The sequence below is a fragment of the Lepidochelys kempii genome, chromosome 2 (assembly GCF_965140265.1).
Source record: "Lepidochelys kempii isolate rLepKem1 chromosome 2, rLepKem1.hap2, whole genome shotgun sequence".
NCBI lineage: Eukaryota > Metazoa > Chordata > Testudines > Cheloniidae > Lepidochelys > Lepidochelys kempii.
Window position 1 is genome coordinate 192,989,977 of NC_133257.1, and position 24,153 is coordinate 193,014,129.

The 24,153-nt window shown below is 45.3% G+C and overlaps 2 protein-coding genes across 5 annotated transcripts in view; one reads left to right on the forward strand and one right to left on the reverse strand.

The window, feature by feature from the left end:
* The window catches only part of RPL14 (ribosomal protein L14), a 247,912-nt gene that overhangs the window by 65,028 nt on the left and 158,731 nt on the right, over positions 1–24,153 (forward strand). The gene's annotated exons all lie outside the window — the stretch shown is intronic.
* Positions 270–24,153, reverse strand: part of NOD1 (nucleotide binding oligomerization domain containing 1) — a 58,250-nt gene continuing 34,366 nt past the window's right edge. For 2 of the 4 annotated variants that reach the window (XM_073333301.1, XM_073333299.1), the window contains exons 4-12: positions 21,796–23,599; positions 19,677–19,760; positions 16,571–16,654; positions 15,554–15,637; positions 14,321–14,404; positions 8,504–8,587; positions 7,489–7,572; positions 5,598–5,681; positions 270–3,759 (exon numbers count right to left, since the gene is read on the reverse strand). In XM_073333301.1, coding sequence (XP_073189402.1) covers positions 3,687–3,759; positions 5,598–5,681; positions 7,489–7,572; positions 8,504–8,587; positions 14,321–14,404; positions 15,554–15,637; positions 16,571–16,654; positions 19,677–19,760; positions 21,796–23,599 — 2,465 coding nt within the window. In that variant the 3' untranslated portion in view covers positions 270–3,686. Of the gene's footprint in view, positions 3,760–5,597; positions 5,682–7,488; positions 7,573–8,503; positions 8,588–14,320; positions 14,405–15,553; positions 15,638–16,570; positions 16,655–19,676; positions 19,761–21,795; positions 23,600–24,153 lie in introns of those variants that run through there. The other 2 variants (XM_073333302.1, XR_012157492.1) reach the window with 2 other exon arrangements.

Consider the following 24,153-nt stretch of genomic DNA (forward strand, 5'->3'; position numbering starts at 1 on the left):
CAGGACTCCTAACAGTGCAGTCTGAGCTGCTCTGCCCATGCCCCCTGCCTGGCTAGTATTGCCCCCAGATTGGCCAGCTGTAGGACCCCTCCAGGAGAGCTGACTGTGCACTCACTGAGCAGTTGTAACTGCTCTTCCCACCAGATGAAGAATTTTCATTAATGGCATTCTGTAGTCTGAGCTATGCTGTCACATCCAGGGCTGAATCTACCCAGTGTCTGCCTGACAGGACTGAAATAAACCCCAGTGAATCACAGGAGCAGGCTAGAGAAGCTCTTAGAAAGCTGTTTATTAACAAGGGGTGAAAAAATACATGGTTCTGTAAAAAGGACTTTAAGTAAATTATTAATTCCAAGTTTAAAAATATGTATTTAATTACAATCTAAGGGCTTTCTCGGAGACCTGAATTCTGGTAACAAGGTCCCCTTTGTAGGTGGTCAAGCTATAGCTTGGGAGCTCACTGCAAATAGCCCATTAAGTTTATGAAGAAAAATGTGAAGCCCAAAACTCTGTGGTGGGAAATTCAAGCTTCTCCACACATGGCAGCCGTGTTTTCCCCAAGCTGAAGCTATGAAGTAATGTGGGCAATAAATCGCTGTCACGGCCCCACTTGGAGCAGAAATCGGCTACGGCTTCAGTAACAACACCACTACAGCCAAGGCGCAGTCTTCTGAGCTCTCTGTACGTGGATCCTCCTTTGATGCTAAGGGTTGGTTGGACAGGAGTGTTTAATAGGCCCACAGTCTACAGCACATGGTTTCTTAACACAAGGCCTGTTCCTATCGAATGCAGTGCTTGCTTCCCTGAGCAGTTCAGTGAACGCTATGCCCCACAGTAAGTGCATGCAGCATTGGACCCATGCTTTGCAACAGGTATGCACGTAACAGAGTTTGCACCAGGATCAGTGCCAAACCCTCTTCTAAACCGTAGTGCAGAAGAAGCTGAAGGGAAAAGCCCCAAATGAGCATATTAAATTCATGGACTTTTTGTATTTTCACATCAGTGACTTGGAATAATGAAAATGCATTTTTCCCTCTTATGCTCTAGGGTTTAATTCTACTATCAATACCTCCCGGGACGTGCTGAGCACAGTAGGAACAAAGGGGACTCTCTACCTCTCAGGATCATGCCCTTTTTTTTGGTGGCGGTTGTATCTGCGAGGGACTGGGAAGACTTTAGTATGACGTAGGCTATGTCTACACTGCACACCTTACAGTGGTACAGCTGTGCCACTGTAGTTGCTCTTTGTCGCCAGGAGAGCGCGCTCCTAACGCCAAAATAAAACCACCTCAAATGAGGGGCGGTAACTTCGTCAGCGGGAGAGTCTTCTGCTAACAAAGCGGTGTCCACATGGGCACTTTTTGTTGCTAAAACTTTTGTCGTTCAGGGAGGTGTTTTTTCACTTCCCCTGAGCGACAAAAGTTTTAACAATGAAAGTGTAGTGTGGACATAGCCTAAGAGAAAAGTGTGGGTTTTTTCTAAAAATAGCCTATAACACGGTTTTAAATATTTTGTGTTGGCAGATGTTTTTACAGCTTAAAATATACTGCATGTCTGACTCTGCACCTCTTTGCTTCAGTAAACAAGTGGCCCAGATGCATCAATCATTCCAGTTAGCTGATTTTTCTAGGAAGACATGGAAGTGTCATCACCTCACCGCAGTGGGAGCAGAGCCACATCATTGACGTAACAGCCAGTGAGAAAAGCCCACTGAAAATAATAAACACTAATATTTTTCTTTACAGTGTTTGAAAGTGTGTTTTGGAGAAAAAAGGAATAAATGGGGGTGGGAAACAGGAGGGTGCTGCTACCAAAAAGAGGTAGGGGTGGATTTAAAATAGAAAGAAAACCCTTTAACTATTTTAACTTTGTGGAGATCTAAGATTGTTTTTACTAGAATTTATACCATACCTTCCTTCCTTCCTCCCACCTGGGTCGGTGGGCAAGTTAGTAAATAGAGAATCAAGCACACATACAGGTAGGTGTATTGGTGTATGTGTTTGTTTTTTTAATCTAGTGAATGAAAATTTATTTAACTAAAGGAAAATTAAGGAACATTGACCAAGCGTTTGCAAAGTGTTTAATACTTTTGGGTGCTTCAAAGCTTGAGATGTATTAAAAAAGGCCTGATTTTCTCAAAGTACTGCGCACCTGCCCTCTGAGAATCAGGCTTCTTTAAGGCAGCTCAGATTGGGCTCCCAAAATCACTAGTTCCTACTGAAAATCATTTTGCTTCTCAACTCTTCGAGCTCAAGATTGTGGCTTGTCATTCCAATCTCCTACTGATGCTTTCAATGGTTCTGTTAATTCAGGTAGGACTGGCATGCAAGTCTTACGTTCGCAAACAGTTTTTAACACTTCCCTGTTGCTGGGAAAGAGATTTCTGCTTAATTCAGTTAGTTCTTCTGTTCTCCTTGCTCTTTGCTGTTGGTGTGTTGCTAGCAGCAGCGTGTCAGATTCCAAGGCCAGACAGAACCATTGTGGTCATCTAGTGCAGTGGTTCTCAACTTTCCTACTGGTGACCCCTTTCGCACAGCAAGCCTCTGAGTGTGACCCCCATATAAATTAAAACACCTGTTTTATATTTCACACTATTATAAATACTGGGGGGAAAGCAGGGTTTGGGGGTTGAGGCTGACGGTTCATGACCCTCCCCCCCCCATGTAATAACCTCACAACCCTGTGAGGGGTCACAACCCCCAGTTTGAGAACCCTGATCTAGTCTGACCTCCTGTACAACACAGGCCCTCAAACTTCCCCTAATATAATTCCTTTCAGAAAACCATCCAACCTTGATTTAAAAATCTTCAGTGATGGAGAATCCACCATGCCCTTGTGTAAATGGTCCCAATAGCTGCTAAAAGGTATACATTTTTAATGAGAATTAAGTCCAGTCTAAATTTGTCTAATATCTGAGGCTAGTGGCCAATTCTTCAGGTTTATCTCCAGAATCCCCCAAAACTGAACACTGTGATTACAGGGGGCTGTCTCTATACTGACCACACAACATTCTAACAAAATGGCAGGAGTGCTGCTGGGTATCTGGGGGAAGTTGTGTGAATTAGCTCCAATGTGGAGGAAGGAATATTAAAAATAACGAAAGCCTAAAGTCTAAGATCCTGCTTTTCAGGAGTGCTAAGCTCCCATAGCTCCACTGACAGTTGATGGGAAAATTAGACCCCAGGCACGAGCACAGAAAATGCCCTGCATGGATGGTTTACAGTTCTACTCAGGATCTCCAAATGCTCACAAGCTTTTCCTCGGTCCACTGGGGATGTTGCTGTGAGCTTGTGGCTCTTCCACAAGATCTTGCAGCCTTAATTGTACATATAAATAAGCTATAAAGAGACTTATTTACCTAATACATGGATATAGATGTATCAAAGTATATAGACCTGCTTGGGGGGGGGGGTTTGATTACACTGACAGGGCACTTTAAATCATCCAAGCACTGTACAAACACTTAGTCCTCTAAGGCACTGTCACACTCCGCAAAAGTGTGGAGTAACAACACAGGCACCTTACTGGAGGGGGAAGGGCAGAGTGTTCTGAAAAAGCCAGTTAATCAGACTCCCTTACATGCAGTGACGTCCCCAGTACAGACGGATGCCTTGGTAACCCTGCAGTCTCTAAGTGCTGGAACAATACTTGCAATACTGAGCTTGTCCAAACTGGAAAAAACACACTCAAAAGCAAATAATCCGTTCTTCATCTGCAAAGGCTTTGGCCTCTTCTTGGTTGATCAGGTTCCCATTTAAGCTGGTGGGGGGGAAAAGGAAATGGAAAATGAAGAGTTTGCGCCTGCTATATTTAGCACTTTTTGATAATTTCATGTCTTCTGCTTTTTCAAGCTTTTTGGAGTGGCACTCAGTTTCCTTTGATTCTGTGTGCTACTCGCTTACCAAATATTCATACCTGGGCACAAACCTCCAATGGGTTCTGATTACAGACATGTGGGGCAAGATTTTTCAAAAATTGGTGTCTAAAATTAGTTTAGCTCTAGGTACTCAAGTGGGAGCTGTTGTGTGCCCAGCACATTAAAGTGAATCAGAGCTGGTTGGGTGCTTGGTGCTCCTGAGAGCCCAAGCCTCATTGTAGAGGTAGAAGGCTAAATGTAGGCAGCCAGCAGTAGAGGTTTTAGCTTTATGCTAGTCAAGGTGACTTTGCACTTAGAGTAAGACAATCCCATACTGCTTTGAACTGCCCAGGAGGTGAATAGTATGTTTGATTATATTAAGGCCAGTATGAAAAAAGGGATCCAGCTGACTAAGGTTCCCCATGTGCGGGAATCTAGTGTAACCAAATGAACAGAGACTTGTTCACGCTTTTGCCCTCATTATTCCATATCCTCCTGAGCAGGGCAAAATATACTAAGGGCAACCTAATTTGCTGGGATGTTTCTTTTAATAGTGATATTGCTTTAGGTCAACATTTTCAAATGCAGCTGCCTAAAGTTAGGCTCCTGTATACAAATAGCCTGGTTTTCAGATGGGCTGAGCACTCACAAATCCTACCGCTGCTCACCACCTCTGAGAAATAAACCACTTTATTTTAGGAACCTTCCTTTGGTTTGAAAATATTCGAAGGGGGAGTGGGTGACAGAGAGAGAACTTGTGTACACACACCCCAACCCCAGCTCTGTAACAGAACACCTCCCCCAGGGGCCTGCTGCAGTGGAACACAGGTGGTGACTGACAAGCTTTCAAGTAGGAAAAATACCTTAGTTTTTTTTTTTTAAACCAATGTTGTACAAAATCACAGCCTGAAAGCAGTAGCAGTAAAAATAACCCAATTCTACTGGCTAGTCCATGCTTCAGAGCTAGCGGAAGGAACGGTCTTTGGCTTTGTGCCTCCAAACCCAGGTGCCATGTGATGCCCACCTCATCTAAACCAAGCAAATCTCCTTGTAGCTTAGCCCCTTTACTGTGCATGAGTGCTGGCTGAAAAAAAAAAAAATCAAAGCACAAATTCTGTGAACCAAATTATTAATGTTAATTAAATGCAGCTATCATCTGCTTGTCTGGCTTTGGCTCATTGGTAGCAGAAACATGTTGAAGAAAGCTTGAAAAAAATATTCAGATCCAGCAGAACTCAGGCCCTGATTCTTCGAACAGCTGCTTTGCTTTCTGCAGGAAAGCGATCAGATTGAAACCAATGGGACTGCTCCTGTGAGCAAAGCAGAGGTGTAAGTGTTGGAATGAGCGGGTCCTTCAAAAGCTGGATCCTCCAGGCTGGAAATACAACATCCCCTGCTGGAAATTTGCTCTAAATCAGCAGTTCTCAACCAGGAGTCTGGGACTGAGGACCCAACCCCCACCACCCAGGCTGAAGCACAAACAACTTAGCTTCACCCAGGGTATCTACCCCCTAATGCCAGCCTTGGCTTTTCATCTACTGGACATGCAGAGAAAGAGTTGTGGCACCAGTGGGCCATGGAATTTTTTATCACATTTGGGTAGCGTGGGGGAAGAGGGCCTCAGAAAGGAAAAGTGAGCCCCCCCCCACTCTAAATTCTGATTTACTGCAAGTGTCATATGCACAAAGCGTTTGAAAGGAAATAAAGGTACGAAGCAACTTTCTGAGGAGTGGGATCTTACCAGATTTCTTTCAGGGTTGTGTTCTCCTGGAGAGCTTCACTGAGGTATTTGGCCCCTTTGGCTGTAATCTGATTCTGGATAAGCCTAAAAGTAAAGCACTTCAAGTCAAACAAGCTGTTTAGCTCTGATTTGTAGCATCCCCTCTCTCGCACACTCAGTGTATTTGATGCAGAAATCAACACTGGGAGTTAAGCTCTGCTTGACACTGATGAGCAGGGTTGATTGTTTGCCAAGAAGAGGTAGTTTCTGATTACCATCTGCATGGAGGGCGTGCCAGCATCAGACAATCTTCCCCCCAGATCTGCTACCAGCAGCAAGGCCAAGAGCCTCTTGATTTTAAAGTATGTGTGCGTGTGCTTCAGGGTTAGTGAGCTGAATTATGCAATTGATAATACATGTGCTATCTGATAAGTGGAAGCTTGTTACTATCAGTGTGGAATTATGAACACTGGATCCATTGATACATTAAGTTCTTCACTCTGGTGCTTTAGTCCATCGTAATTATATTTTCTACTTAACAAGGACTCTTCCAGGAGTAGCAGACCAATTCTGTGCATAAATCCTGGGACAGTCCAGGTGTTTAGTGGTCACTATTTGCCATGTGAGCAATCCAAATGAAATTCTAAATGGCAGTCTCTTGATAGCAGGCCAGCGAGGATTGGGATCTCTGTGGAGACACTGCATCAAACAGCCCTAGTGTAAGCAAGCGCAACTCCCAATGAAGTCAACGGGAGTTGCCACTGCTTAGGCCAGGGATGAAATAAGGTCAATATATTCCCCCTTGGATGGGCCAAGGGGGAAAAGTGAGCACCACATATTGTTCACAGGGTGACCCTTCCAGCAAATTAGTCATGAGCTACAGATATTAGTTTTAAGTTTTAAGAGTTCTGTCTAGTCTATCGTTTGATTATGAAGAAATGTATCTGCAGTAATATCTAGGTAAGATGCTCACGCACTGGACAAACCACACTTGATATAAGAGTTGAAATTGAAAGATACAAAAGACACAAGAATAGAAATGGAGACAGCATGGGATCCTCATTAACTGTTCTAGAGTAGAACGGTTGTCTCAAATTAAAAACTACTCCCTGCTGAAATAATATAAAGATACTCAGGCGAGGTAACCACCACCCACCTGGTAGCTTGTCATGATATGCCACACGCTCTATAAGCTCCCGTGATTGGCAGAGATTCAGGATTCAGCTAGAAAATCAAATTAATTCTCAAAAATCTCTCTCAGGGGGGAAAAAGGGAAGAACTGCCCTGAAGAACTTTCTGAACGTGATCAACAAACTGAGATGTTGCAAGTGCTTTCAGCCACTGGAAGAACGTTTGGCTCAGTCTTAAGTACAAATCTCTATCCTGGTCAGTTTGCCATTTCAAAGCATCAGGTGGCTTAACCAAGAAAGCCAGGATATAAACTTGTCCACTGGCAGTAGCACCCGTGCTTTACTGAGCCGCTGTGCTGGCTCTGGGCCAAAGGGTGCTGAGCTCGTGCTCTTTTCAGGCAGATTTATAATAAACTGTGGCCAAAATATTCAAATGTAGCCGCAGAAAAGGTAAGGCCCCTTTTTGCTTTCAGAGGTGCTGACTGCCCGGAGCGTCCACTCTTTGCAATAGACGCTGCAAGTTTGCAGGATGTTTACTGAGGCACCTAAATGCAGATTCAGGTGCCCAACTTGATGCATGTTTTTTCAAAAGTTTAAAAATACATAAAATAAAAAAGCAAAGCAGCAGTTTTGTTTCCCTTATCACCCACCTAGTCCAGGAGTGCCTGAACACGTCCAGGCATTGCCGAGATGGCTCGCTGTGACCTGCATAGACTTGGAAGTTGCAGTTTTAATGTGATGGGTGACAAAGAGCCACGCTTGCCTAAATGTAACTAACTCACCATAAATGTGCTAGCTTCTTGTTGACTCTCAGCATCTCTGCAAAGCTCTTTGCAGCTTCGTCATCTATTGCATTTTTAGTCAACCTAATTAGGGGAGAGAGAGTTTGTTCAGAAACTCTGTTTCACATTTTGACATTTGCTACTCAATTATTTAAGTGCTGACAGCGCACTAAGCTTTGGACAAGCCACAAACAGTTCCTGTCCTGAGCAGCTTCCAAAGCCTGGACACAAGAACACAGGAGAGGCCCAGAGCCTGCCTACTTGGTTTTTATTAATGAGGGGGCAGTGATGATATTTCACTGACATGGGATAGCAGGTGTGGGCCTTGCAGACTGGGAAGGGGATGTGTATGAGAGAGTAAATACAATGCACTGGAAGACATGGACAGGTCCAGACATGGCAGTAGCATTGGAGAAGCCATGAAGGCTGTGGGAACAAACAAACAAAATCTTGTCTCGGACGACAAAAGTGATAGGAGACGAGACTCAGGTCTACACTTAAAAAGCTGCAGCAGCACTGCTGTAGCACCCCATCCACGACACTATTACGCCAGGAGGAGAGATTTTCCCATCGGCAATTCATCCACCACCGCAAGAGGTGGTAGCTATGTCAACACGAGAAGCCCTCCCATCAACACAGCGCTAGCTACGCTTGGCGTTAGGTTGGTATTGCTCAGGGGGGTGGATTTTTCACACCCCTGAGCAACGCAGTTACATTGGTGGAAGCTTGTGGTGTAGACCTAGCCTAAGGGTACGTCTGTACTTCAAGCTGGGGGTGTGATTCCCAGCTGGAGGAGACGTGCCTGCACCGGTTAGATAAGAGCTAGCACATGGCTCTGGAAAAGACCTGTCATAAAGAACACGTAATCGTCCTTTTCCTTCACCCCCATTCTAAAGTGAAATGATCCTTACTTCCCAATGCGAAAGTGTAAAACTAAGTTGCAGCTTTCCTTTCCAACCCATTAACAATGAGTAAGGGGGCAGATATTTCCACAGACTGAACCGATACAGATTACCAAAATATTTTCACGGTGCTGTTGTGCTGCAAAGCTTCAGCAATGCTTTTGCCTCCCTCTGTCGTGATGCCATTGAATGCAAGACTGGGAAACAAGAGAGAGGAATACGTAAAAATAGCCAGCATCTCCATTTTACAAAAAGCCTGACTTGTCTTTAAATCAATCCTAATACGTAGCATTTAGAGAGTGATTTACATGCTCAAAGGGCTCTACAAACGGTAACTAATTAAGCCTTTACCAGCGGAAGCATTTTAACTACATGCTTCTGTTACTGTCGTACAGCCTGGGTCTGACTCTGCCCTCAGTTACACAGGTCACAAGGTTTGGCATCAGAGAGTGGTACTTAGGGGACTGACAGCACAATTGTGATTGGTGGCTTTGAGTGCCAGGGTGAAAAATGTTTTTGGCACCAGGGCCACCCCCACCAATAGCTAAGCCAAAAGCACCCCAAACCACCAGAGACACAAGGGAAAAAAACAGCAGCACAACGCCCCCAGAAGTCACTGTTCTGCTCACCCACTTCCTAAAATCAGCCCTGTCTGAGGCACGTGCTCAACAATGTATCTGTGTTCAGTGCAGTTACCACAACCCTAGGTAAGAGCTGGTCATTTATAGCTTGTACCTGCAGAATTTAATCTCCGAGATGCGTGCAACTGCCCATGGAAATGTAGGCTTACACATAAGGCTGAGAGTCTGTCACGGATTCTGGGACTTTCCAGGGCTTCTGCAGCAGTCAGTGCATCTAGCCCGGGGCTACCCGAGCAGCTGGGGCCGCCCCTGGGCCAGCTGCACTGGCCACTCCTGGGGCAGTCTCGGGCCACTGCTGCCCCCTCCCCAGCACCAGTGGGGGTCTCGGGCTGCCACACACCCCTACCTCCCCCAGCACCAGTGGGGGTCCCAGGCCACACACCGCCCCCTCACCCTAGCACCCGGGCCGCCCTCCCCCCGCCCCAGAGCACCCAAGATTTAGTCAGGTATATAGTACAAGTCATGGACAGGTCATGGGCGGTGAATTTTTGTTTACTGCCCATGACTTCTACTAAAAATACCTATGACTAAAACCTAGCCTTACTTACACACACACACACACACAGTTTTCAGTGCAGACCAGAGGCTTTTTAAATCTTTTCCTCTATCTTCAGCTAGACGTTGGTAAGACTATCTGTCTAATACTAAGCTCCAAGGTTCAGATCTTCAAAAAGCAGCTCTTCTAAGTCCCTCTGGAAGCCAAACATGAGCTGGCAGTATTGCAGGGATGACCAGTGAGATCAGTCCTGGGCAACTAGCTAGCACAAGGCCTAGGTAACCACTTAATTCTCATATGAGTGTTCAAAATAGGGCAGTTGGGGGATGTAAGTGCACAAAGGCTTTGTGTTTGCCTTCTGCACAATTTCACCCACTGTTTTCCTTGGGTACCAATGAAGCCCAAATTCAAATCAGTCACATATATACATTTTATATCAGACATAGTAAATTGAATTCATACAGTTAACACAGCAGGGGGTAGAGGGGGCTGTTTCTTGGAGCGGAGAACCAGGAGAATGTACTAACTACTCACATTTCCAACTGATCCTTCGCAACTTATTCCTTGGATACAAACACAACCATAGGTGTCGAATTTCTAATGTGGCTGGGGGGTGCTCCCCCCAGCCCTGTCCCCACTCTGTCCCTTCCCCCAAAGCTCCCATCCCCATCCTGCCTTCTCCCTCAAGTATGCCCTGCCCTTGCTCCTCCCTCTTATTACCCCCCCACCCCCGCAGCGCTTCCTGCATGCTGTGGAACAGCTGATCGTGGTAAGTGGGAGGCACTGGGAGGGAGGTGCTGATCGGCGGGGCCAACAGCAGGCAGGAGACACTGGTGGGGAGGAGGAGGCACTGATAGGAGGGCTGCTGGTGGGTGCGCAGCACCCATCTTTTTTTTCCATGGGTGCTCCAGCCCTGGAGCACCCACATAGTCGGTGCCTATGAACACAACACCAGTAAGGAGGCAAGAAGTGAGGAAAGCACAGGGGCAGAGTGGGGGAGAACACCATCATGCAAAGTCAGGCCTTCCAGTTGATTCCCAATCACCAGCAATCAAGACTCTGAACTAGCCATGAGCATGCTGGGCTCTGACACTCAATGAAATGGAAGGACAAGCCTGGGAAAACAAATACAAGACCACACTACTGTACACAGCATTTAGGGCCTAAGCCAAAGTCCTCTGAAATCGACAGGAGTCTTTCCAGGGGCTTACTGGGCTTTGGACCAGGCCCATGGACAACCTATGGAATTTGTTCCTGTACAGGTACAAGCTAAGCTCTGTAAGGCAGGCTTAAACCGATACAAGAGGAGTCACACACACAAGTGACACTGGTTGATTTTCTTCTTCTTGGGTGCAGAGCTTGCCAAGCCTATTTTCAGAAGCCTCATCAGCCAAGCACCAGAGGCTTCTGACCACCATCAAATCTGGTCAGAGGGCAGTCGTCAGTGATGTGTGACATTGTGTGCATGGGCCACAACCACACCTGGGACCCTCTTGTTAGCCCTGCGTGTAAAAGCTGGGTGCACACTGACCCTTCACTGTTCAAAACTGGTTCAGAAGGGTCCATGAGCGGTACAAAGCCAGGTACACGCATGGTTGGGTCAGTTACAAGAATGGCTGATGATGCTGGATTTGGCTGCCAACAATCCCTCAATACTTATCTGCAATACTCTCAGGGCCAGCCCGATGGCTCAAACATTGGGGGGAGGCATTGCATCGGGAACATCGGCTGGCAAATGGCTGAGATTCAGTCCTACAAAGGCCTTCGAATGCGGTTCCTTGGTTGAATCATCAATTTCCCTGGTACGAACCAGATAAGTGGAGCAGTTTAACTAAACCAACGTAAGTTAGACCAGTGCAACTTCTGTGTGTAGACAAACCCTGAAGCAGCAATTATTGGTTGCTGCCAGAGGCAGGATTCCGAACTAAAGGTCTGGCCTGATAAGGTGATTCTTATGTTCCAATGACGTGCAAGCAAGCACACGTCTTCATTAAAGTCCATGAAGATTAGTGGTTAGTCTAGTAAAGAGCCTGAATTCTGAAAGGTGTTGAGCACCTGGAACGCCGACTGACCTCAGTGGAAACTGCAGGTACTCAGCATCTGGGATGCCTGGACCTAAGTACAAGGATGACATGCTAAAAGATTGAAACAAATTATTTTAGGGCTATCTTCATCCACCCTTAAACTTTGCATAAAAGCCACCATTGACACTAATGGGTATTCAATAGATGGAACAAGATTAAAGTACTCTAGATTCAGAATGTAAATTCTTAATTTAAGAACTGTAAATTAAGAATGATTAATGACCTGGATGTTGGTATAGAGAGCACAGTGATCAAATTTGTAAATGACACAAAGCTAGGGAGGAGTTGCCAAAACATTGGAGGATAGAACTAGAATTCAGCAGGATCTTGATAAAGTGGAGAACTAGGCTACAGATAACAAGTTGAAATTCAACAAAGACAAACGTAAGGTGCTACACTTAGGGAAGAAAAACCAAATGCACAAATACAGAATAGGGGATAACTGGCTTGGCAGCAGCACTGCTGAAAAGGATCTGGCAGTTGTGGTGGATCACAACCTCGACATGAGTCAGCAATTCAATGCTGTTGCAAAAAAAGCAAATGAAATTTTAGACTACATTAACAGAGGCATAGCATGCAATCATGGCAGGTGATAGTACAGCTCTACTCAGTGCTGGTAAGGTCTCAGCTGGAGTAGCGTGTCCAGTTTTGGTCACCAATGTATAGAAAGGACGTGGAGAAACTGGAAAGGATCCAGAGGCCAGAGACAAAGATGATCAAAGAGATGGAATGCAAGCCATGTGAGCAAAGGCTGAAAGAACTGAGTATGTTTAGTTTGGAAAAAAGGAGATTAAGGGATGACAGGATAGGGGTCTTCAAATTCTTGAAAGTTGGAGAAAAGTTGTCCTCTTGCCACAGAGGGCAGGACAAGAGGAAATGGGTTCAAATTACAGCATAGCAGATTTATATTAAATCTCAGGAAAAACTTCCTAACGGTAAGAACAGTAGGACAATGGAACAGACTGCCTACGGAGCTTGTGGAAGCTCCTTCAGTGGAGGTTTTCAAAAGGAGGCTGAGTCACTGCCTGTCTTGGCTGGTTTAGACACACCAAATCCTGCATCTTGGCAAGGGGTTAGACTAGATGACCCTTGTGGTCCCTTCGAGCCCCATGGTTCTAAGAACGAGGCAGGTGCGGGTGCAATGGCAGAATTCAGACTGCACACGCATACACACAATGACTGGAGCTGGCCTGTGCACATCATCATATTTGCTTTGGCAAGCACTAAATTCAAAACCAAGTTTTTGTTCCTGAGCAAGAGGGCCAGGCAAGCATAACCCAGCTTAGTGCTGGCTCAAGGTGGATCACACCTGAGATAAGACTTCTAGAGGAATTCTGCAGTGAGGAGAAGGTGGTTTCTCTCAGGTAGCTTTTCCATTTGAACAAAAATGCAGCTGTTCATCATTTTGTTTTGTTTCAGGCAGTCATCTGCCCAGAGAAAACAGGGCTGAGCTCTAGCTATGAAATCACCGATAGTCTGAGACAGCAGCCGTGAGCTCTCCAGAGAGCCCGAATGTCTTCGCCACACTCCCTGTTTCTCTACTGAAGAAACTAGTGAGGGGCACCATCTTGTGGGGAAAGCAAGCAAGGGTGTTTGCTCTTTCTTTCAAGAGAGGGTCACGGAGTTTAGTATAACTGGGAGACAAAATGGAAGTAACTGAGCCTCCCCCCCAAAAAAAAGGGGGGGCATGGAGCATGCACTGAAACTGGGAAATGGCCACGAAAATGATTTTAAAATTCACAGCAAGAATTGAAAACATTAAAGCATGTTGAGGTATGAGTTGAGTCATGAGATTTACAATGCTCGCTTCCCCTCGTACCACATTGCCAACTTCAAACATTTTAGTGCTTTCAGATACTAGTTTCAAGCTGAACTTCATTACAAACACTGTCTAATGGATCACTATTACTTATATTGTGGCAGCCCTGTTGTGCAAACACTTAACCAAGGCATGATCCCTGCCCTGTAGAGTTTACAGTCTACGGCTATGTCTACACTAGCACTTTTGTTGGTAAAATGTATGTCGCCCAGGGGTGTGAAAAAAACACCTGCCTGACCGACATAAGTGACCGACAGAAGCACTGGTGTGGACGCTCTCCCACCGACATAGCTACCGCCGCTCGTTGGGGACGGTTTAATTATGTGGACGGGCGAGCTCTCTCCCGTCGGCATAGAGCAGCTACACAGGAGATCTTACAGCAGCGCAGATGTATCAGTAGAGCTGTGCCACTGTAAGGTCTCTAGTGTAGACATAGCCTAAGAAATAGTAGAGAGGCTGCTTGTTTCTCCTCAAGAGAGCATGCTTTACTAATATTCAGCACACCAAGGGCCTATTTCCCCATCACCCTGCGACCTGTGCAGTCATTTGCACCATTACAAAGTAGGTGCCAAGTGCTACCAAATGAGAATGGTAAATGGGTTTAAGGGACCATTGATGGTGCAAGGTTACAGAGAAGCAGGCCCTAGGCCGTAACTTGGAGCATTATAAAAAGAGAAAATGACAGACCTACAAATGACAACCTGTGTTGTGACTGAAAATCCCACCTGATCCCAGACCTCAGGCTAGCCTCTTGTTTGACTCAGGGTCCTGTTAGCCTACAGAGGAAAGGCTGCCTTACCAAACAGCCTTCTCAGACAAAGCCTCTCCAGATCAGCTCACATTCCAAAGCCCGTTAAAAAGGCAGGTGTTCTGTAAAGCTGATTTATTACCTCACATTTGTTAAGGTGGGGTGATTCCTCAGTGCCTCTGCAAACGCCTTCGCTCCTTCATCTCCCACCTGGTTACCCCACATCCTGGCAAGGAAAGAAAACAGAGAGAAATAAGGAACAAGGATCTAGTGCCACCAGTGTCACGTTTTCCCCCCTCCCCAGTGACTGTATACTATTGATCAGGGTTCCAAGCTTCACTCCCATTGATCCTTGCAGGTTCCATTCCCAGCCGCTTGCAGGACTGAGCAATGAGGGTTCAATTCTGCTGTAAAGGCACAGGCCAAAGGGAGCACCGGGAGATACTTTGCCTCAGTGGGAGTGTCTCTTGGACTGTACAGGGGAGCCATCTGCAGCTACACCTCTTTATGGGATACTTTCCCATGCATGCTGATCCTGCTCTGAGCTGGTGTGCGTGGAGGGACCATCGTCCTGTCTCTTCCCTGCCCCCTGTGGGGTGCTTAGTGCAGTCTCTCTATCACCCTGCATGCAGAGACTGTCACTGTACCTGGCCCTTACCCAACCCACACAGGATGTGTGTGCAGGGAGAAGCTTCTTGTGCCCACCCAGCTCCACGCCAGTGCACGGGCCAGGCCCCGAGTGGAGGCGGATACTAAACCAGCCCCACAGGCTCTCCATCCTCAGTAACGTGTGAAGATAAAATGGTGATAATTCTCTATCACACCAGCCCAGGGGAGTGGTTAGCATCTCAACAGCAGACTGCCACTGGGGCGACTAAAATCTCAGGGAACCTCCCTTGGCAGTCTGCTATTGAGATGACAACTCCTCCTTGTGGCTGGGCCAAACCCCGCACATCAGGTCACAATGCCCAGAGCAGGGAGCTGGGCCCAGCCCTGTGGGACAGAAGCTGCTGCAGTGGGGTGAGTACAGAGGGGGCTCACTCTTCATCCCCTCCCACAACTCTGGGGCCTCCCCTCCGCACCAGGCTGAGATGGAGGGTGCTGCTGCAGGTGGTCAATGCCCCCTGGGCAAGTCAAGGAGGAGGCAGGTGCAGCAAAGGACACTGGCCTATGATTTTGGGCCCTCCATGTGAATTTAGGCCACAGACACATGCCTAGTTTGCCTATATATTAATCGGACCCTGGCCCTCTGGAAGCTGCTATTTCTATACTCGGGGGCCAGTCCTTCAGCTGCTGCAAACTGTCATAGCTCCTTTGCCAGCCCCAGCTGACGTCATGTTTAGACTTCCACCAGGGAGTAACTAATTTTACTTACCCAATTTCAAACATTGTTTTGCTCTTCTGGATAGCAAGGGCAAGACATTTCCCTCCTTCAGTGGTTATCTTGTTTGCTCCTATTCTGCATAAAAATATATTCACTTGTAAAATGCAGCTCTTAAAAAAACACACAACTTATCTAGACATCTATATTTGAACTCCAGCTTAGACACTGACCCAGGCAGCCAACTCCTATGGAAGAGAATGGTGGTCAATTATGGCTATTGCAAATTTCCATGGACTAAAATGTTGTACACATTTAAACTTTTGGTTACAAGGAATCGGACCAAAAGTAATCATTTTAGGCTGCAAAATTTAGGCCTGATGCTGCACAACAAGTTAGCAGCAGAGCCATGACCGGAATTCAAGAGTCCTTGGCTCCCAGTACGGTGTTCACTCCACTAGCTCACATGGCTTCTGTTGCCTCTTTTCACTTTCTGTGGTAAAAATAATTAAGCGACAAGTTAATGTGGCTTAACCTTAGGGTGAAAACTGGCCTTGTGCATGGCTAGGCATTCTAACTTTGCGGAAGTTCCCTGTAAACAACGGTAATGGTTCACCATCTGACTACTGGTAATTCCTCACTGACATACATTCCTTCCCTTTATTCACGAAAAGGTCAGGCCTACACAAACCTGAGATTAGTTACAATGAGGGAAATGTATCCTTATGCAGAGGCCCCAGCACAAGGTTTATGAGCTACTAAAGTTCCTCTCCAGCACTCAAAATAGGACATAAGTAGAGTACAGGTCTTGTGCTGACCCTCTGCATCAGGGTGAATGCATCCCACTGGGCAACGCAATCTTTAGTAAAGATTAAGCATTAAAGGAATGCAAGCAGAGCAGTCATTGTCAGAGTATTATAAGGAAGTACATAACTTTGCAAACCTCCTTTTGTTCAATCTATATGTGTTTTCTTTTATTCACGTAAGAAACATTTCTCTTTCTCCCTTTTAAGGTTGATGTACCCTAATTATGGTACCATGGAGCATAATAAGGAAAAATCCTGGACATACTTAACATATGTGAGGCTTGAACATTCTTCAATGAGTCTTGCAACGTATCTGGCTCCAACATCAGTAATTTGATTGTTGTACAAGCTTAAAGAAAAATCACATTAGTAAAAACAGATTATTTTTGCTGTTACCTGAATATACACAACCTGGATATTTTTGATACCCACAGAGTATCTATCTTTATGAGGGTCCTGTACAAAGATTTAAATATTTATTTTTATATTTAAAAAGAAGTAAATGAGCTCTTCCAGCAAACCCAGCTTCCATTTTTTGGTGTCAATATGAAAATACTTTTATTAAAAGTTAATGCCCCAGTAACCATGCAAAATATGTGCTCATTCTTTTATTAGATTCATAAAAGCTCTCTGAAATACATCCTGTTCCTTTCATTGCAAGGTTAGATTACTGAGTAGGTACACTGGGAATAGGGCATTGGTGGAAGGAGGTAATTCTTGGGACTTAAGTTCACTTTTCATAAAGTAATTTTTATGCCACTATTTAACCAAAAGTAGCGAGTAAAGGCTAACAAGCCCACCACCCCAAACTTGACAAAAAACTAATTTTCTTTTAGGTCTTTAAGGAAATCGCTGCTTCCTGCATGGGTAAGTGTGGTTATACAAAAGAATCCAATAAATATGACCCCTTGAAAGTTGACCCTTCCACTCCCCTTCTCTCTTGTAAGCTATATTTACTTTGTATAGAAGAAAGAAATTACTTAACTAGAGGTGGATAAAGACAAAGGAGGTCAGGTACTAGCTGCAAAATTGAACACATCTGATCAGCATTGCAACATGAGCAAGCTTTGCCGTTTGTAGGAATCCATCCTGTGATCAAGGACACAAGGGTTTCTTCAGGTATGTTGGCAACAAGAAGAAAGCCAAGGAAAGTGTGGGCCCCTTACTGAATGAGGGAGGCAACCTAGTGACAGAGGATGTGGAAAAAGCTAATGTACTCAATGCTTTTTTTGCCTCTGTCTTCACGAACAAGGTCAGCTCCCAGACTGCTGCGCTGGGCAACACAGCATGGGGAGTAGGTGGCCAGCCCTCTGTGGAGAAAGAGGTGGTTTGGGACTATTTAGAAAAGCTGGACGTGCACAAGTCCATGGGGCCGGATGCGTTGCATCCGAGAGTGCTAAAGAAGTTGGCGGCTGTGATTGCAGAGCCATTGGCCGTTAACTTTGAAAACTCATGGCGATCGGGGGAAGTCCCGGACGACTGGAAAAAGGCTAATGTAGTGCCCATCTTTAAAAAAGGGAAGAAGAAGGATCCTGGGAACTACAGGCCAGTCAGCCTCACCTCAGTCCCCGGAAAAATCATGGAGCAGGTCCTCAAGGAATCAATCTTGAAGCACTTACATGAGAGGAAAGTGATCAGGAACAGTCAGCATGGACTCACCAAGGGAAGGTCATGCCTGACTAATCTAATCGCCTTTTATGATGAGATTACTGGTTCTGTGGATGAAGGGAAAGCAGTGGATGTATCGTTTCTTGACTTTAGCAAAGCTTTTGACACGGTCTCCCACAGTATTCTTGTCAGCAAGTTAAAGAAGTATGGGCTGGATGAATGCACTATAAGATGGGTAGAAAGTTGGCTAGATTGTCGGGCTCAACGGGTAGTGATCAATGGCTCCATGTCTAGATGGCAGCCGGTATCAAGTGGAGTGCCCCAAGGGTCGGTCCTGGGGCCAGTTTTGTTCAATATCTTCATAAATGATCTGGAGGATGGTGTGGATTGCACTCTCAGCAAATTTGCGGATGATACTAAACTAGGAGGGGTGGTAGATACGGTGGCAGGTAGGGATAGGATACAGAGGGACCTAGACAAATTGGAGGATTGGGACAAAAGAAATCTGATGAGGTTCAGCAAGGATAAGTGCAGGGTCCTGCACTTAGGACGGAAGAATCCAATGCACCGCTACAGACTAGGGACCAAATGGCTAGGGAGCAGTTCTGCGGAAAAGGACCTAGGGGTGACAGTGGACGAGAAGCTGGATATGAGTCAACAGTGTGCCCTTGTTGCCAAGAAGGCCAATGGCATTTTGGGATGTATAAGTAGGGGCATAGCCAGCAGATCGAGGGATGTGATCGTTCCCCTCTATTCGACATTGGTGAGGCCTCATCTGGAAAACTGTGTCCAGTTTTGGGCCCCACACTACAAGAAGGATGTGGAAAAATTGGAGAGAGTCCAGCGAAGGGCAACAAAGATGATTAGGGGTCTGGAACACATGACTTATGAGGAGAGGCTGAGGGAACTGGGATTGTTTAGTCTGCAGAAGAGAAGAATGAGGGGGGATTTGATAGCTGCTTTCAACTACCTGAGAGGTGGTTCCAGAGAGGATGGTTCTAGACTATTCTCAGTGGTAGAAGAGGACAGGACAAGGAGTAATGGTCTCAAGTTGCAGTGGGGGAGGTTTAGGTTGGATATTAGGAAAAACTTTTTCACTAGGAGGGTGGTGAAACACTGGAATGCGTTACCTAGGGAGGTGGTAGAATCTCCTTCCTTAGAAGTTTTTAAGGTCAGGCTTGACAAAGCCCTGGCTGGGATGATTTAATTGGGGATTGGTCCTGCTTTGAGCAGGGGGTTGGACTAGATGACCTCCTGAGGTCCCTTCCAACCCTGATATTCTATGATTCTATGACAGGAGAAGAACTGTTGTATGGGGGACTGGCTGTCCCTGTCCCGCTCCGGCCGTGCTGTCATACAGATACCTGCATCACATCTCACTACACTATGACACAAAACGGTGCCTTACAAAACCTGCCATGTTCAGATTCAGTAAACTAAGGGTATGTCTACATTGCGATAAAAGATCCGTGGGCACAGTTGTGGCTGGCCTGGGTCAGCTGACTCAGGCTCCAGGGGCTCAGGCTGCAGGGCTATAAAATTGCAGTGTAAACATTCAGGCTCAGGTGGTGCCCTGCGACCCTAAGTCAGCTGACCTGGGCCAGCCCCAGGTCTTTTACTGCAATGTAGACATACCCTAAAGGGGCCTGGGTTTCCTTCCTGTACTTGCTAGTGTTCCAACTGTTAGTGTTGAGGGACCATTCAGGATGAAAGGTGCTGCAATGTAACAATTATCTCTTGTGCTGTTCCGAACTGATACATACCCCAGGAAAGTCACAATTTTGTACTTGGAGAGCTCATCATATAGTACTCTTACTCCATGATCTGTGATCTGATTAACACTCAGCCTGAAAGAAGAAAGAAGGGAATCGATGGCTGATTAGTCAGATTATGAAGGGTTCACCAGCCACAGGATATTCTATGGCCTCCTCTTCATAGATTGCTGGAGATCTACACATTTTCCTCTGACATTTTAACAGAGCATCAGACCTTAATATATTAAGGCCATTAACAGAAATGTTAATTCAGTTTTTAAAACTTTCACTTTAAAAAAATAGAGCTCCCACCTAATGCTCTGTATGCTGTACACAGAATTAAAAACAAAAAAATTCAGTAGATCAACAGACCACAGATAGATCCCCGTTTTCCCACAGTTTATTATAATTACAGGAGATGTTCTACTTGGCATCCCCACAATGATACCTATTCCAGAAAAACCCAGCTCCTCAACGGGCCACCAGTCATCTCACCATCCCTCCCCATACTCAGTGAAAGGCTAGAAAACAGGCAAGTATAGAAGCATGTTCTGAAAGCCATGACATATATGCTCTAGTGAACTGTGGTCAAAACACAGAATTTCCATCCCATAGGAAATTTAGAAATTTCTTTTTTGCCCTGAATTGTGACACAAAGTCAAAACACTGAATTTTTTCATGAAACAAAATACTCCAAAATATTTTGTTTCAGAAAAATCAGAACATCTTAAACTTTTTTTTTATATTATAAATTTATAATACAAAAGTTGAAGGAATAAAGATGAATTGTTTTGACCTAATCAAAATGAATAGTTTAGAAGTTTTTCTGTTAAACGTAATCAAAATCGACATGTTTCTGTGAAACATTTCGATTTCAAGCAATCCGCATTTTCTGACATAAAACTGATCCGCTGGAAAATTTTTGACCAGTGCCATTCCTGAAGCAAGCTCCAATGCCAAGGATTTGTCTACACAGCTGCACGCCCTAGGGGTGTGAATTGTAGAGCACACTAACAGGTTGTGCTGTAACTGCCCCATGCAGATCCTGCTGACATGAATTAAAAGATTATGAGAAGCAGGTAGCTTTCATGCTAGCAGGGTCTGCACGGGGCAGTTACAGCACAACCTGTTTGCATGCTATGCAATTCACAACCCCAGAGTCCACGCTGTGGTGCCATGCAGACAAGCCTTAAGAACACCCTGCCGCCAAACCACTCCTGCTTTTTCCAGGAGATTGGTAGCTTGCTCACTCTGAGATGCATTGATCGGTAGAGGGAATCTGGCTCAATTTCTACAGATCAGAGGAGTCTGCTTCTTTTCAAATTACTCACTGTGAAATTAGGTTTGGGTTGTTACAAATATCATTTTCTGTCCTACAGGAATTAACAAATGGAAATGATAGTCCTCATGCCAGGATGAGCCATATTAACACAAAAGGCACACTGCTCTGATCAGCAGTTGCTCTGAATGGCAGATTCCTCCCACTGCCATATTTTGAAGCCAGGACAGGCTCTAGCAAATTTTCATGTAAGCGAAGTACTACCAGCAAGTACTTCTCCTTCCCTGCTCCCCCCACCCCACCTCCTGTGTTTTCTTCACAGAACCTGGCCCACTTTCAAGACATAATCTGAGATGGACCCAAATCAAGACCACAGACCTAAACACCCCAAACTTCTGGTGGCAGTTTTTGCAATCTGAATTCAAAATTCACACAGCTGGTCCCTATTGCTATCCTACCTTACACACACACACACACACACGCGCGCACACACACACACCCAAAAAGATCTGAAATCGGCAAACTCTGGAACGTTCAAAATTCTGATCCAAATTTTCAGGGCTTTGGAGCAGAGCAGCTCCGGACCAGTGGAGCTGCAGGTTTTTGCCTGGAGCTGGAGCGGAGCCGGAGCACAACTCCAAAGCCCTGCAAATTTTGCTGCTTGGGGCTGCCTCCTCTTAAGTTACTGAGGTGATCGTTCTGAAACAAGGCTTTAAAAGCCGAACACAGTTTATTTCCAGAAGCACTTGGTGCCTTTAGCCCTCTCAAGCGCTAAAGAGTTTCTGTAAGTTTAATGCTTATATTGTGTAATAAATCGAAGATAAACAGTCACATGGCACAACATCCTACCTGATCACTGCAAGCTTGTTAAAACAAGGTTGAAGTTGTTTTACTCCATAGTCATTGATATTATTGTTGTCTAGATCCAGACCCAGATGCTTCTGAAAGTGCTGCATCACAAAGGAAATGGCGCTGCAGTCTGCCGAATACGCATTGCAATAGGTGAGTTTGATGTAGTTGGCCCTCATGCCCCTGACAGTCAGCTTGGCTAGTTTTTCACTTTGAGTCTCATAAATGCACCTCAGCATCCAAACAAAATTGGGCATGACCTGAATCTGTTTATAACCCTTAAGTCTTGCCCGCATCAGGCTCTGCATTTGAAATTTCATGCTTTCTAAGAGATATGTAATGAGCGCATTTCTTTTCCTCTTAATGGCTGCAGGTGAAACTAAATGTCTGATGAGCTTCTCCTTGTCTTTGGAAAGCAGACCACAGAGGAAAAGATTGGTGAAGTGAAAATGTTCTTTATTTCGGAAAGGATCTTCTCCTATAGGGCATTTGCGCAACCAGGAAATAGGGAGACAAGTAGAGTGAGCAGTGTCAGTGGAAGAGCACTCTGAGAAAAACTTCAGTAACTCCTTTGTACCCAACTTCTCTTCAGTAACTAGGAACAAAGCTGTGAAAAAAGACTGCAGGGTCAAGTGCAAGAACTCACAGGAGGACTGGTCTCCATAGCCACCACAGTCATGAACCGTCCTGAGGAATCCCAGGTGCAAATCCTGCTCTGACACATGCAAGGATGTGACTTCCTCCTGGTCAAAGATAAAGAGAGACTTCTCCATCCCCATGTGTGCTATTGTACCCAAAGAGAACAGAGTTTCCTTTTTCGACCTGAATGTCTCCACTTGGCTCCTGGTGTTCTTCTTCAGCAAATTTGTTTTCAGAGTTCGGTTCAAGTGAACTTCAGTCATGAGCAAAAAAACATCTGTGAGTGTAACTGAGTAGTTTGGAAGCTCATGACTGTCGAACATGGAACGGAGGAGTTCAAAGCATTTAAAGATAATCCAACAAAACAAAGGCACTGAACACAAACTGCAGAGACTGGGGTTTGCTTCCAGCTGGTTCGACATCAATACCCGACACTCCTCGTCTCTGAAGAAATTCTTAGTGTATTCCTTCAGGTTACTGCTGGAAAACCCTCGGAGCAGTACTTTCTTCCTAATGATGTTTTGATGGATCTCAGTTCCTGTCCTTGCTGTCAGAACTTTCCTGGATCCCTTAAGAACCTTTCCGCTGAGAAGATTCACCAACAGGGCAAGAGGGTGGGTAGGTTCTTTGGGTGAGCAGATCTCGGGGATGCTGCTCAGGTCAAAGTCGGAATGGATCTCATCAAAACCATCAAATGTGAAAAGGGCTGTATGAGGGAAGTGCAGGATGTGGTTGAATACCTCCTCGGGGTCCTGATCTGGGTAACAGTTGTATTTGAACAGGAGATCCTTCAAACAGATGGCTTCATTCTCCTTAAAACAGCTAAACATCCTGCACCTGAACCGGAAGAAAAATTTGGCACCTACATCCAATTCGCCTCTGGCCCAAAGATTTTGCATCTTTTGTAGCAAAATGGATTTTCCAATACCTGCATCACCAAAGATGTAGATCGTCTCTCCATCTTCATTAATTAACCCAATTCTATCATCAAACAGATCTTCTAAGCGGCTCACCTTGCCTAGGCTCTCATTGGTATAACTGACCAGCTCTATAAGACTAGCAGCATAGGTTTCCTCCAGAAGCATTTCCTCCTTCTGAGCATACGACATAACAAACTTTGTGTCTCGTGCCAATTCATATTTGAGTTTCTGACGGTACCTGCTGACTAAAGAGAGAATTAATTATTAAAAGAGATCGACTCTAACATAAGGGCTACAGTATAGAAAGTCTTGCCATGCTTCGGAACTAAGGAGGAATGACTGGCTATATGCAAACACTTATGCCTGTGGCTCTTAGGTATATAAGAGTTTTAGGTTACAGCTAACTCCTTCCTACCTTTTATCAAATACATGCTGTCTTGAAGTTGCCTCTCTAGAAACAGGGGGGAAATGGTGAGACTTTTGATATTGTACAGTTTCTAGAGAGGCAACGTCAGGGCCCTCAGAGAGGCTCTTTGGGTTTTTTCAATGACAAGTAGTGTTTCTCTGGAGGGGAAACAACTTGTAATAGTGAACTTTTTTTTTTTTCTTCTTTGCATGTGTCCAGCACAAATCAGAGAGAGGCACTAGCAAAGCTCCTGTCAGGATAAGAAAGATAATTTCTGCTTAGCAACATTTTCCAACTGCATGCTTTATTTTCTGGATAGTCATGAATTGGCTAACAGGTTTGGGTGTGATTTCTCAGTCCAAAGGAACAAACTAAGAGCAGTTATTTTTACAG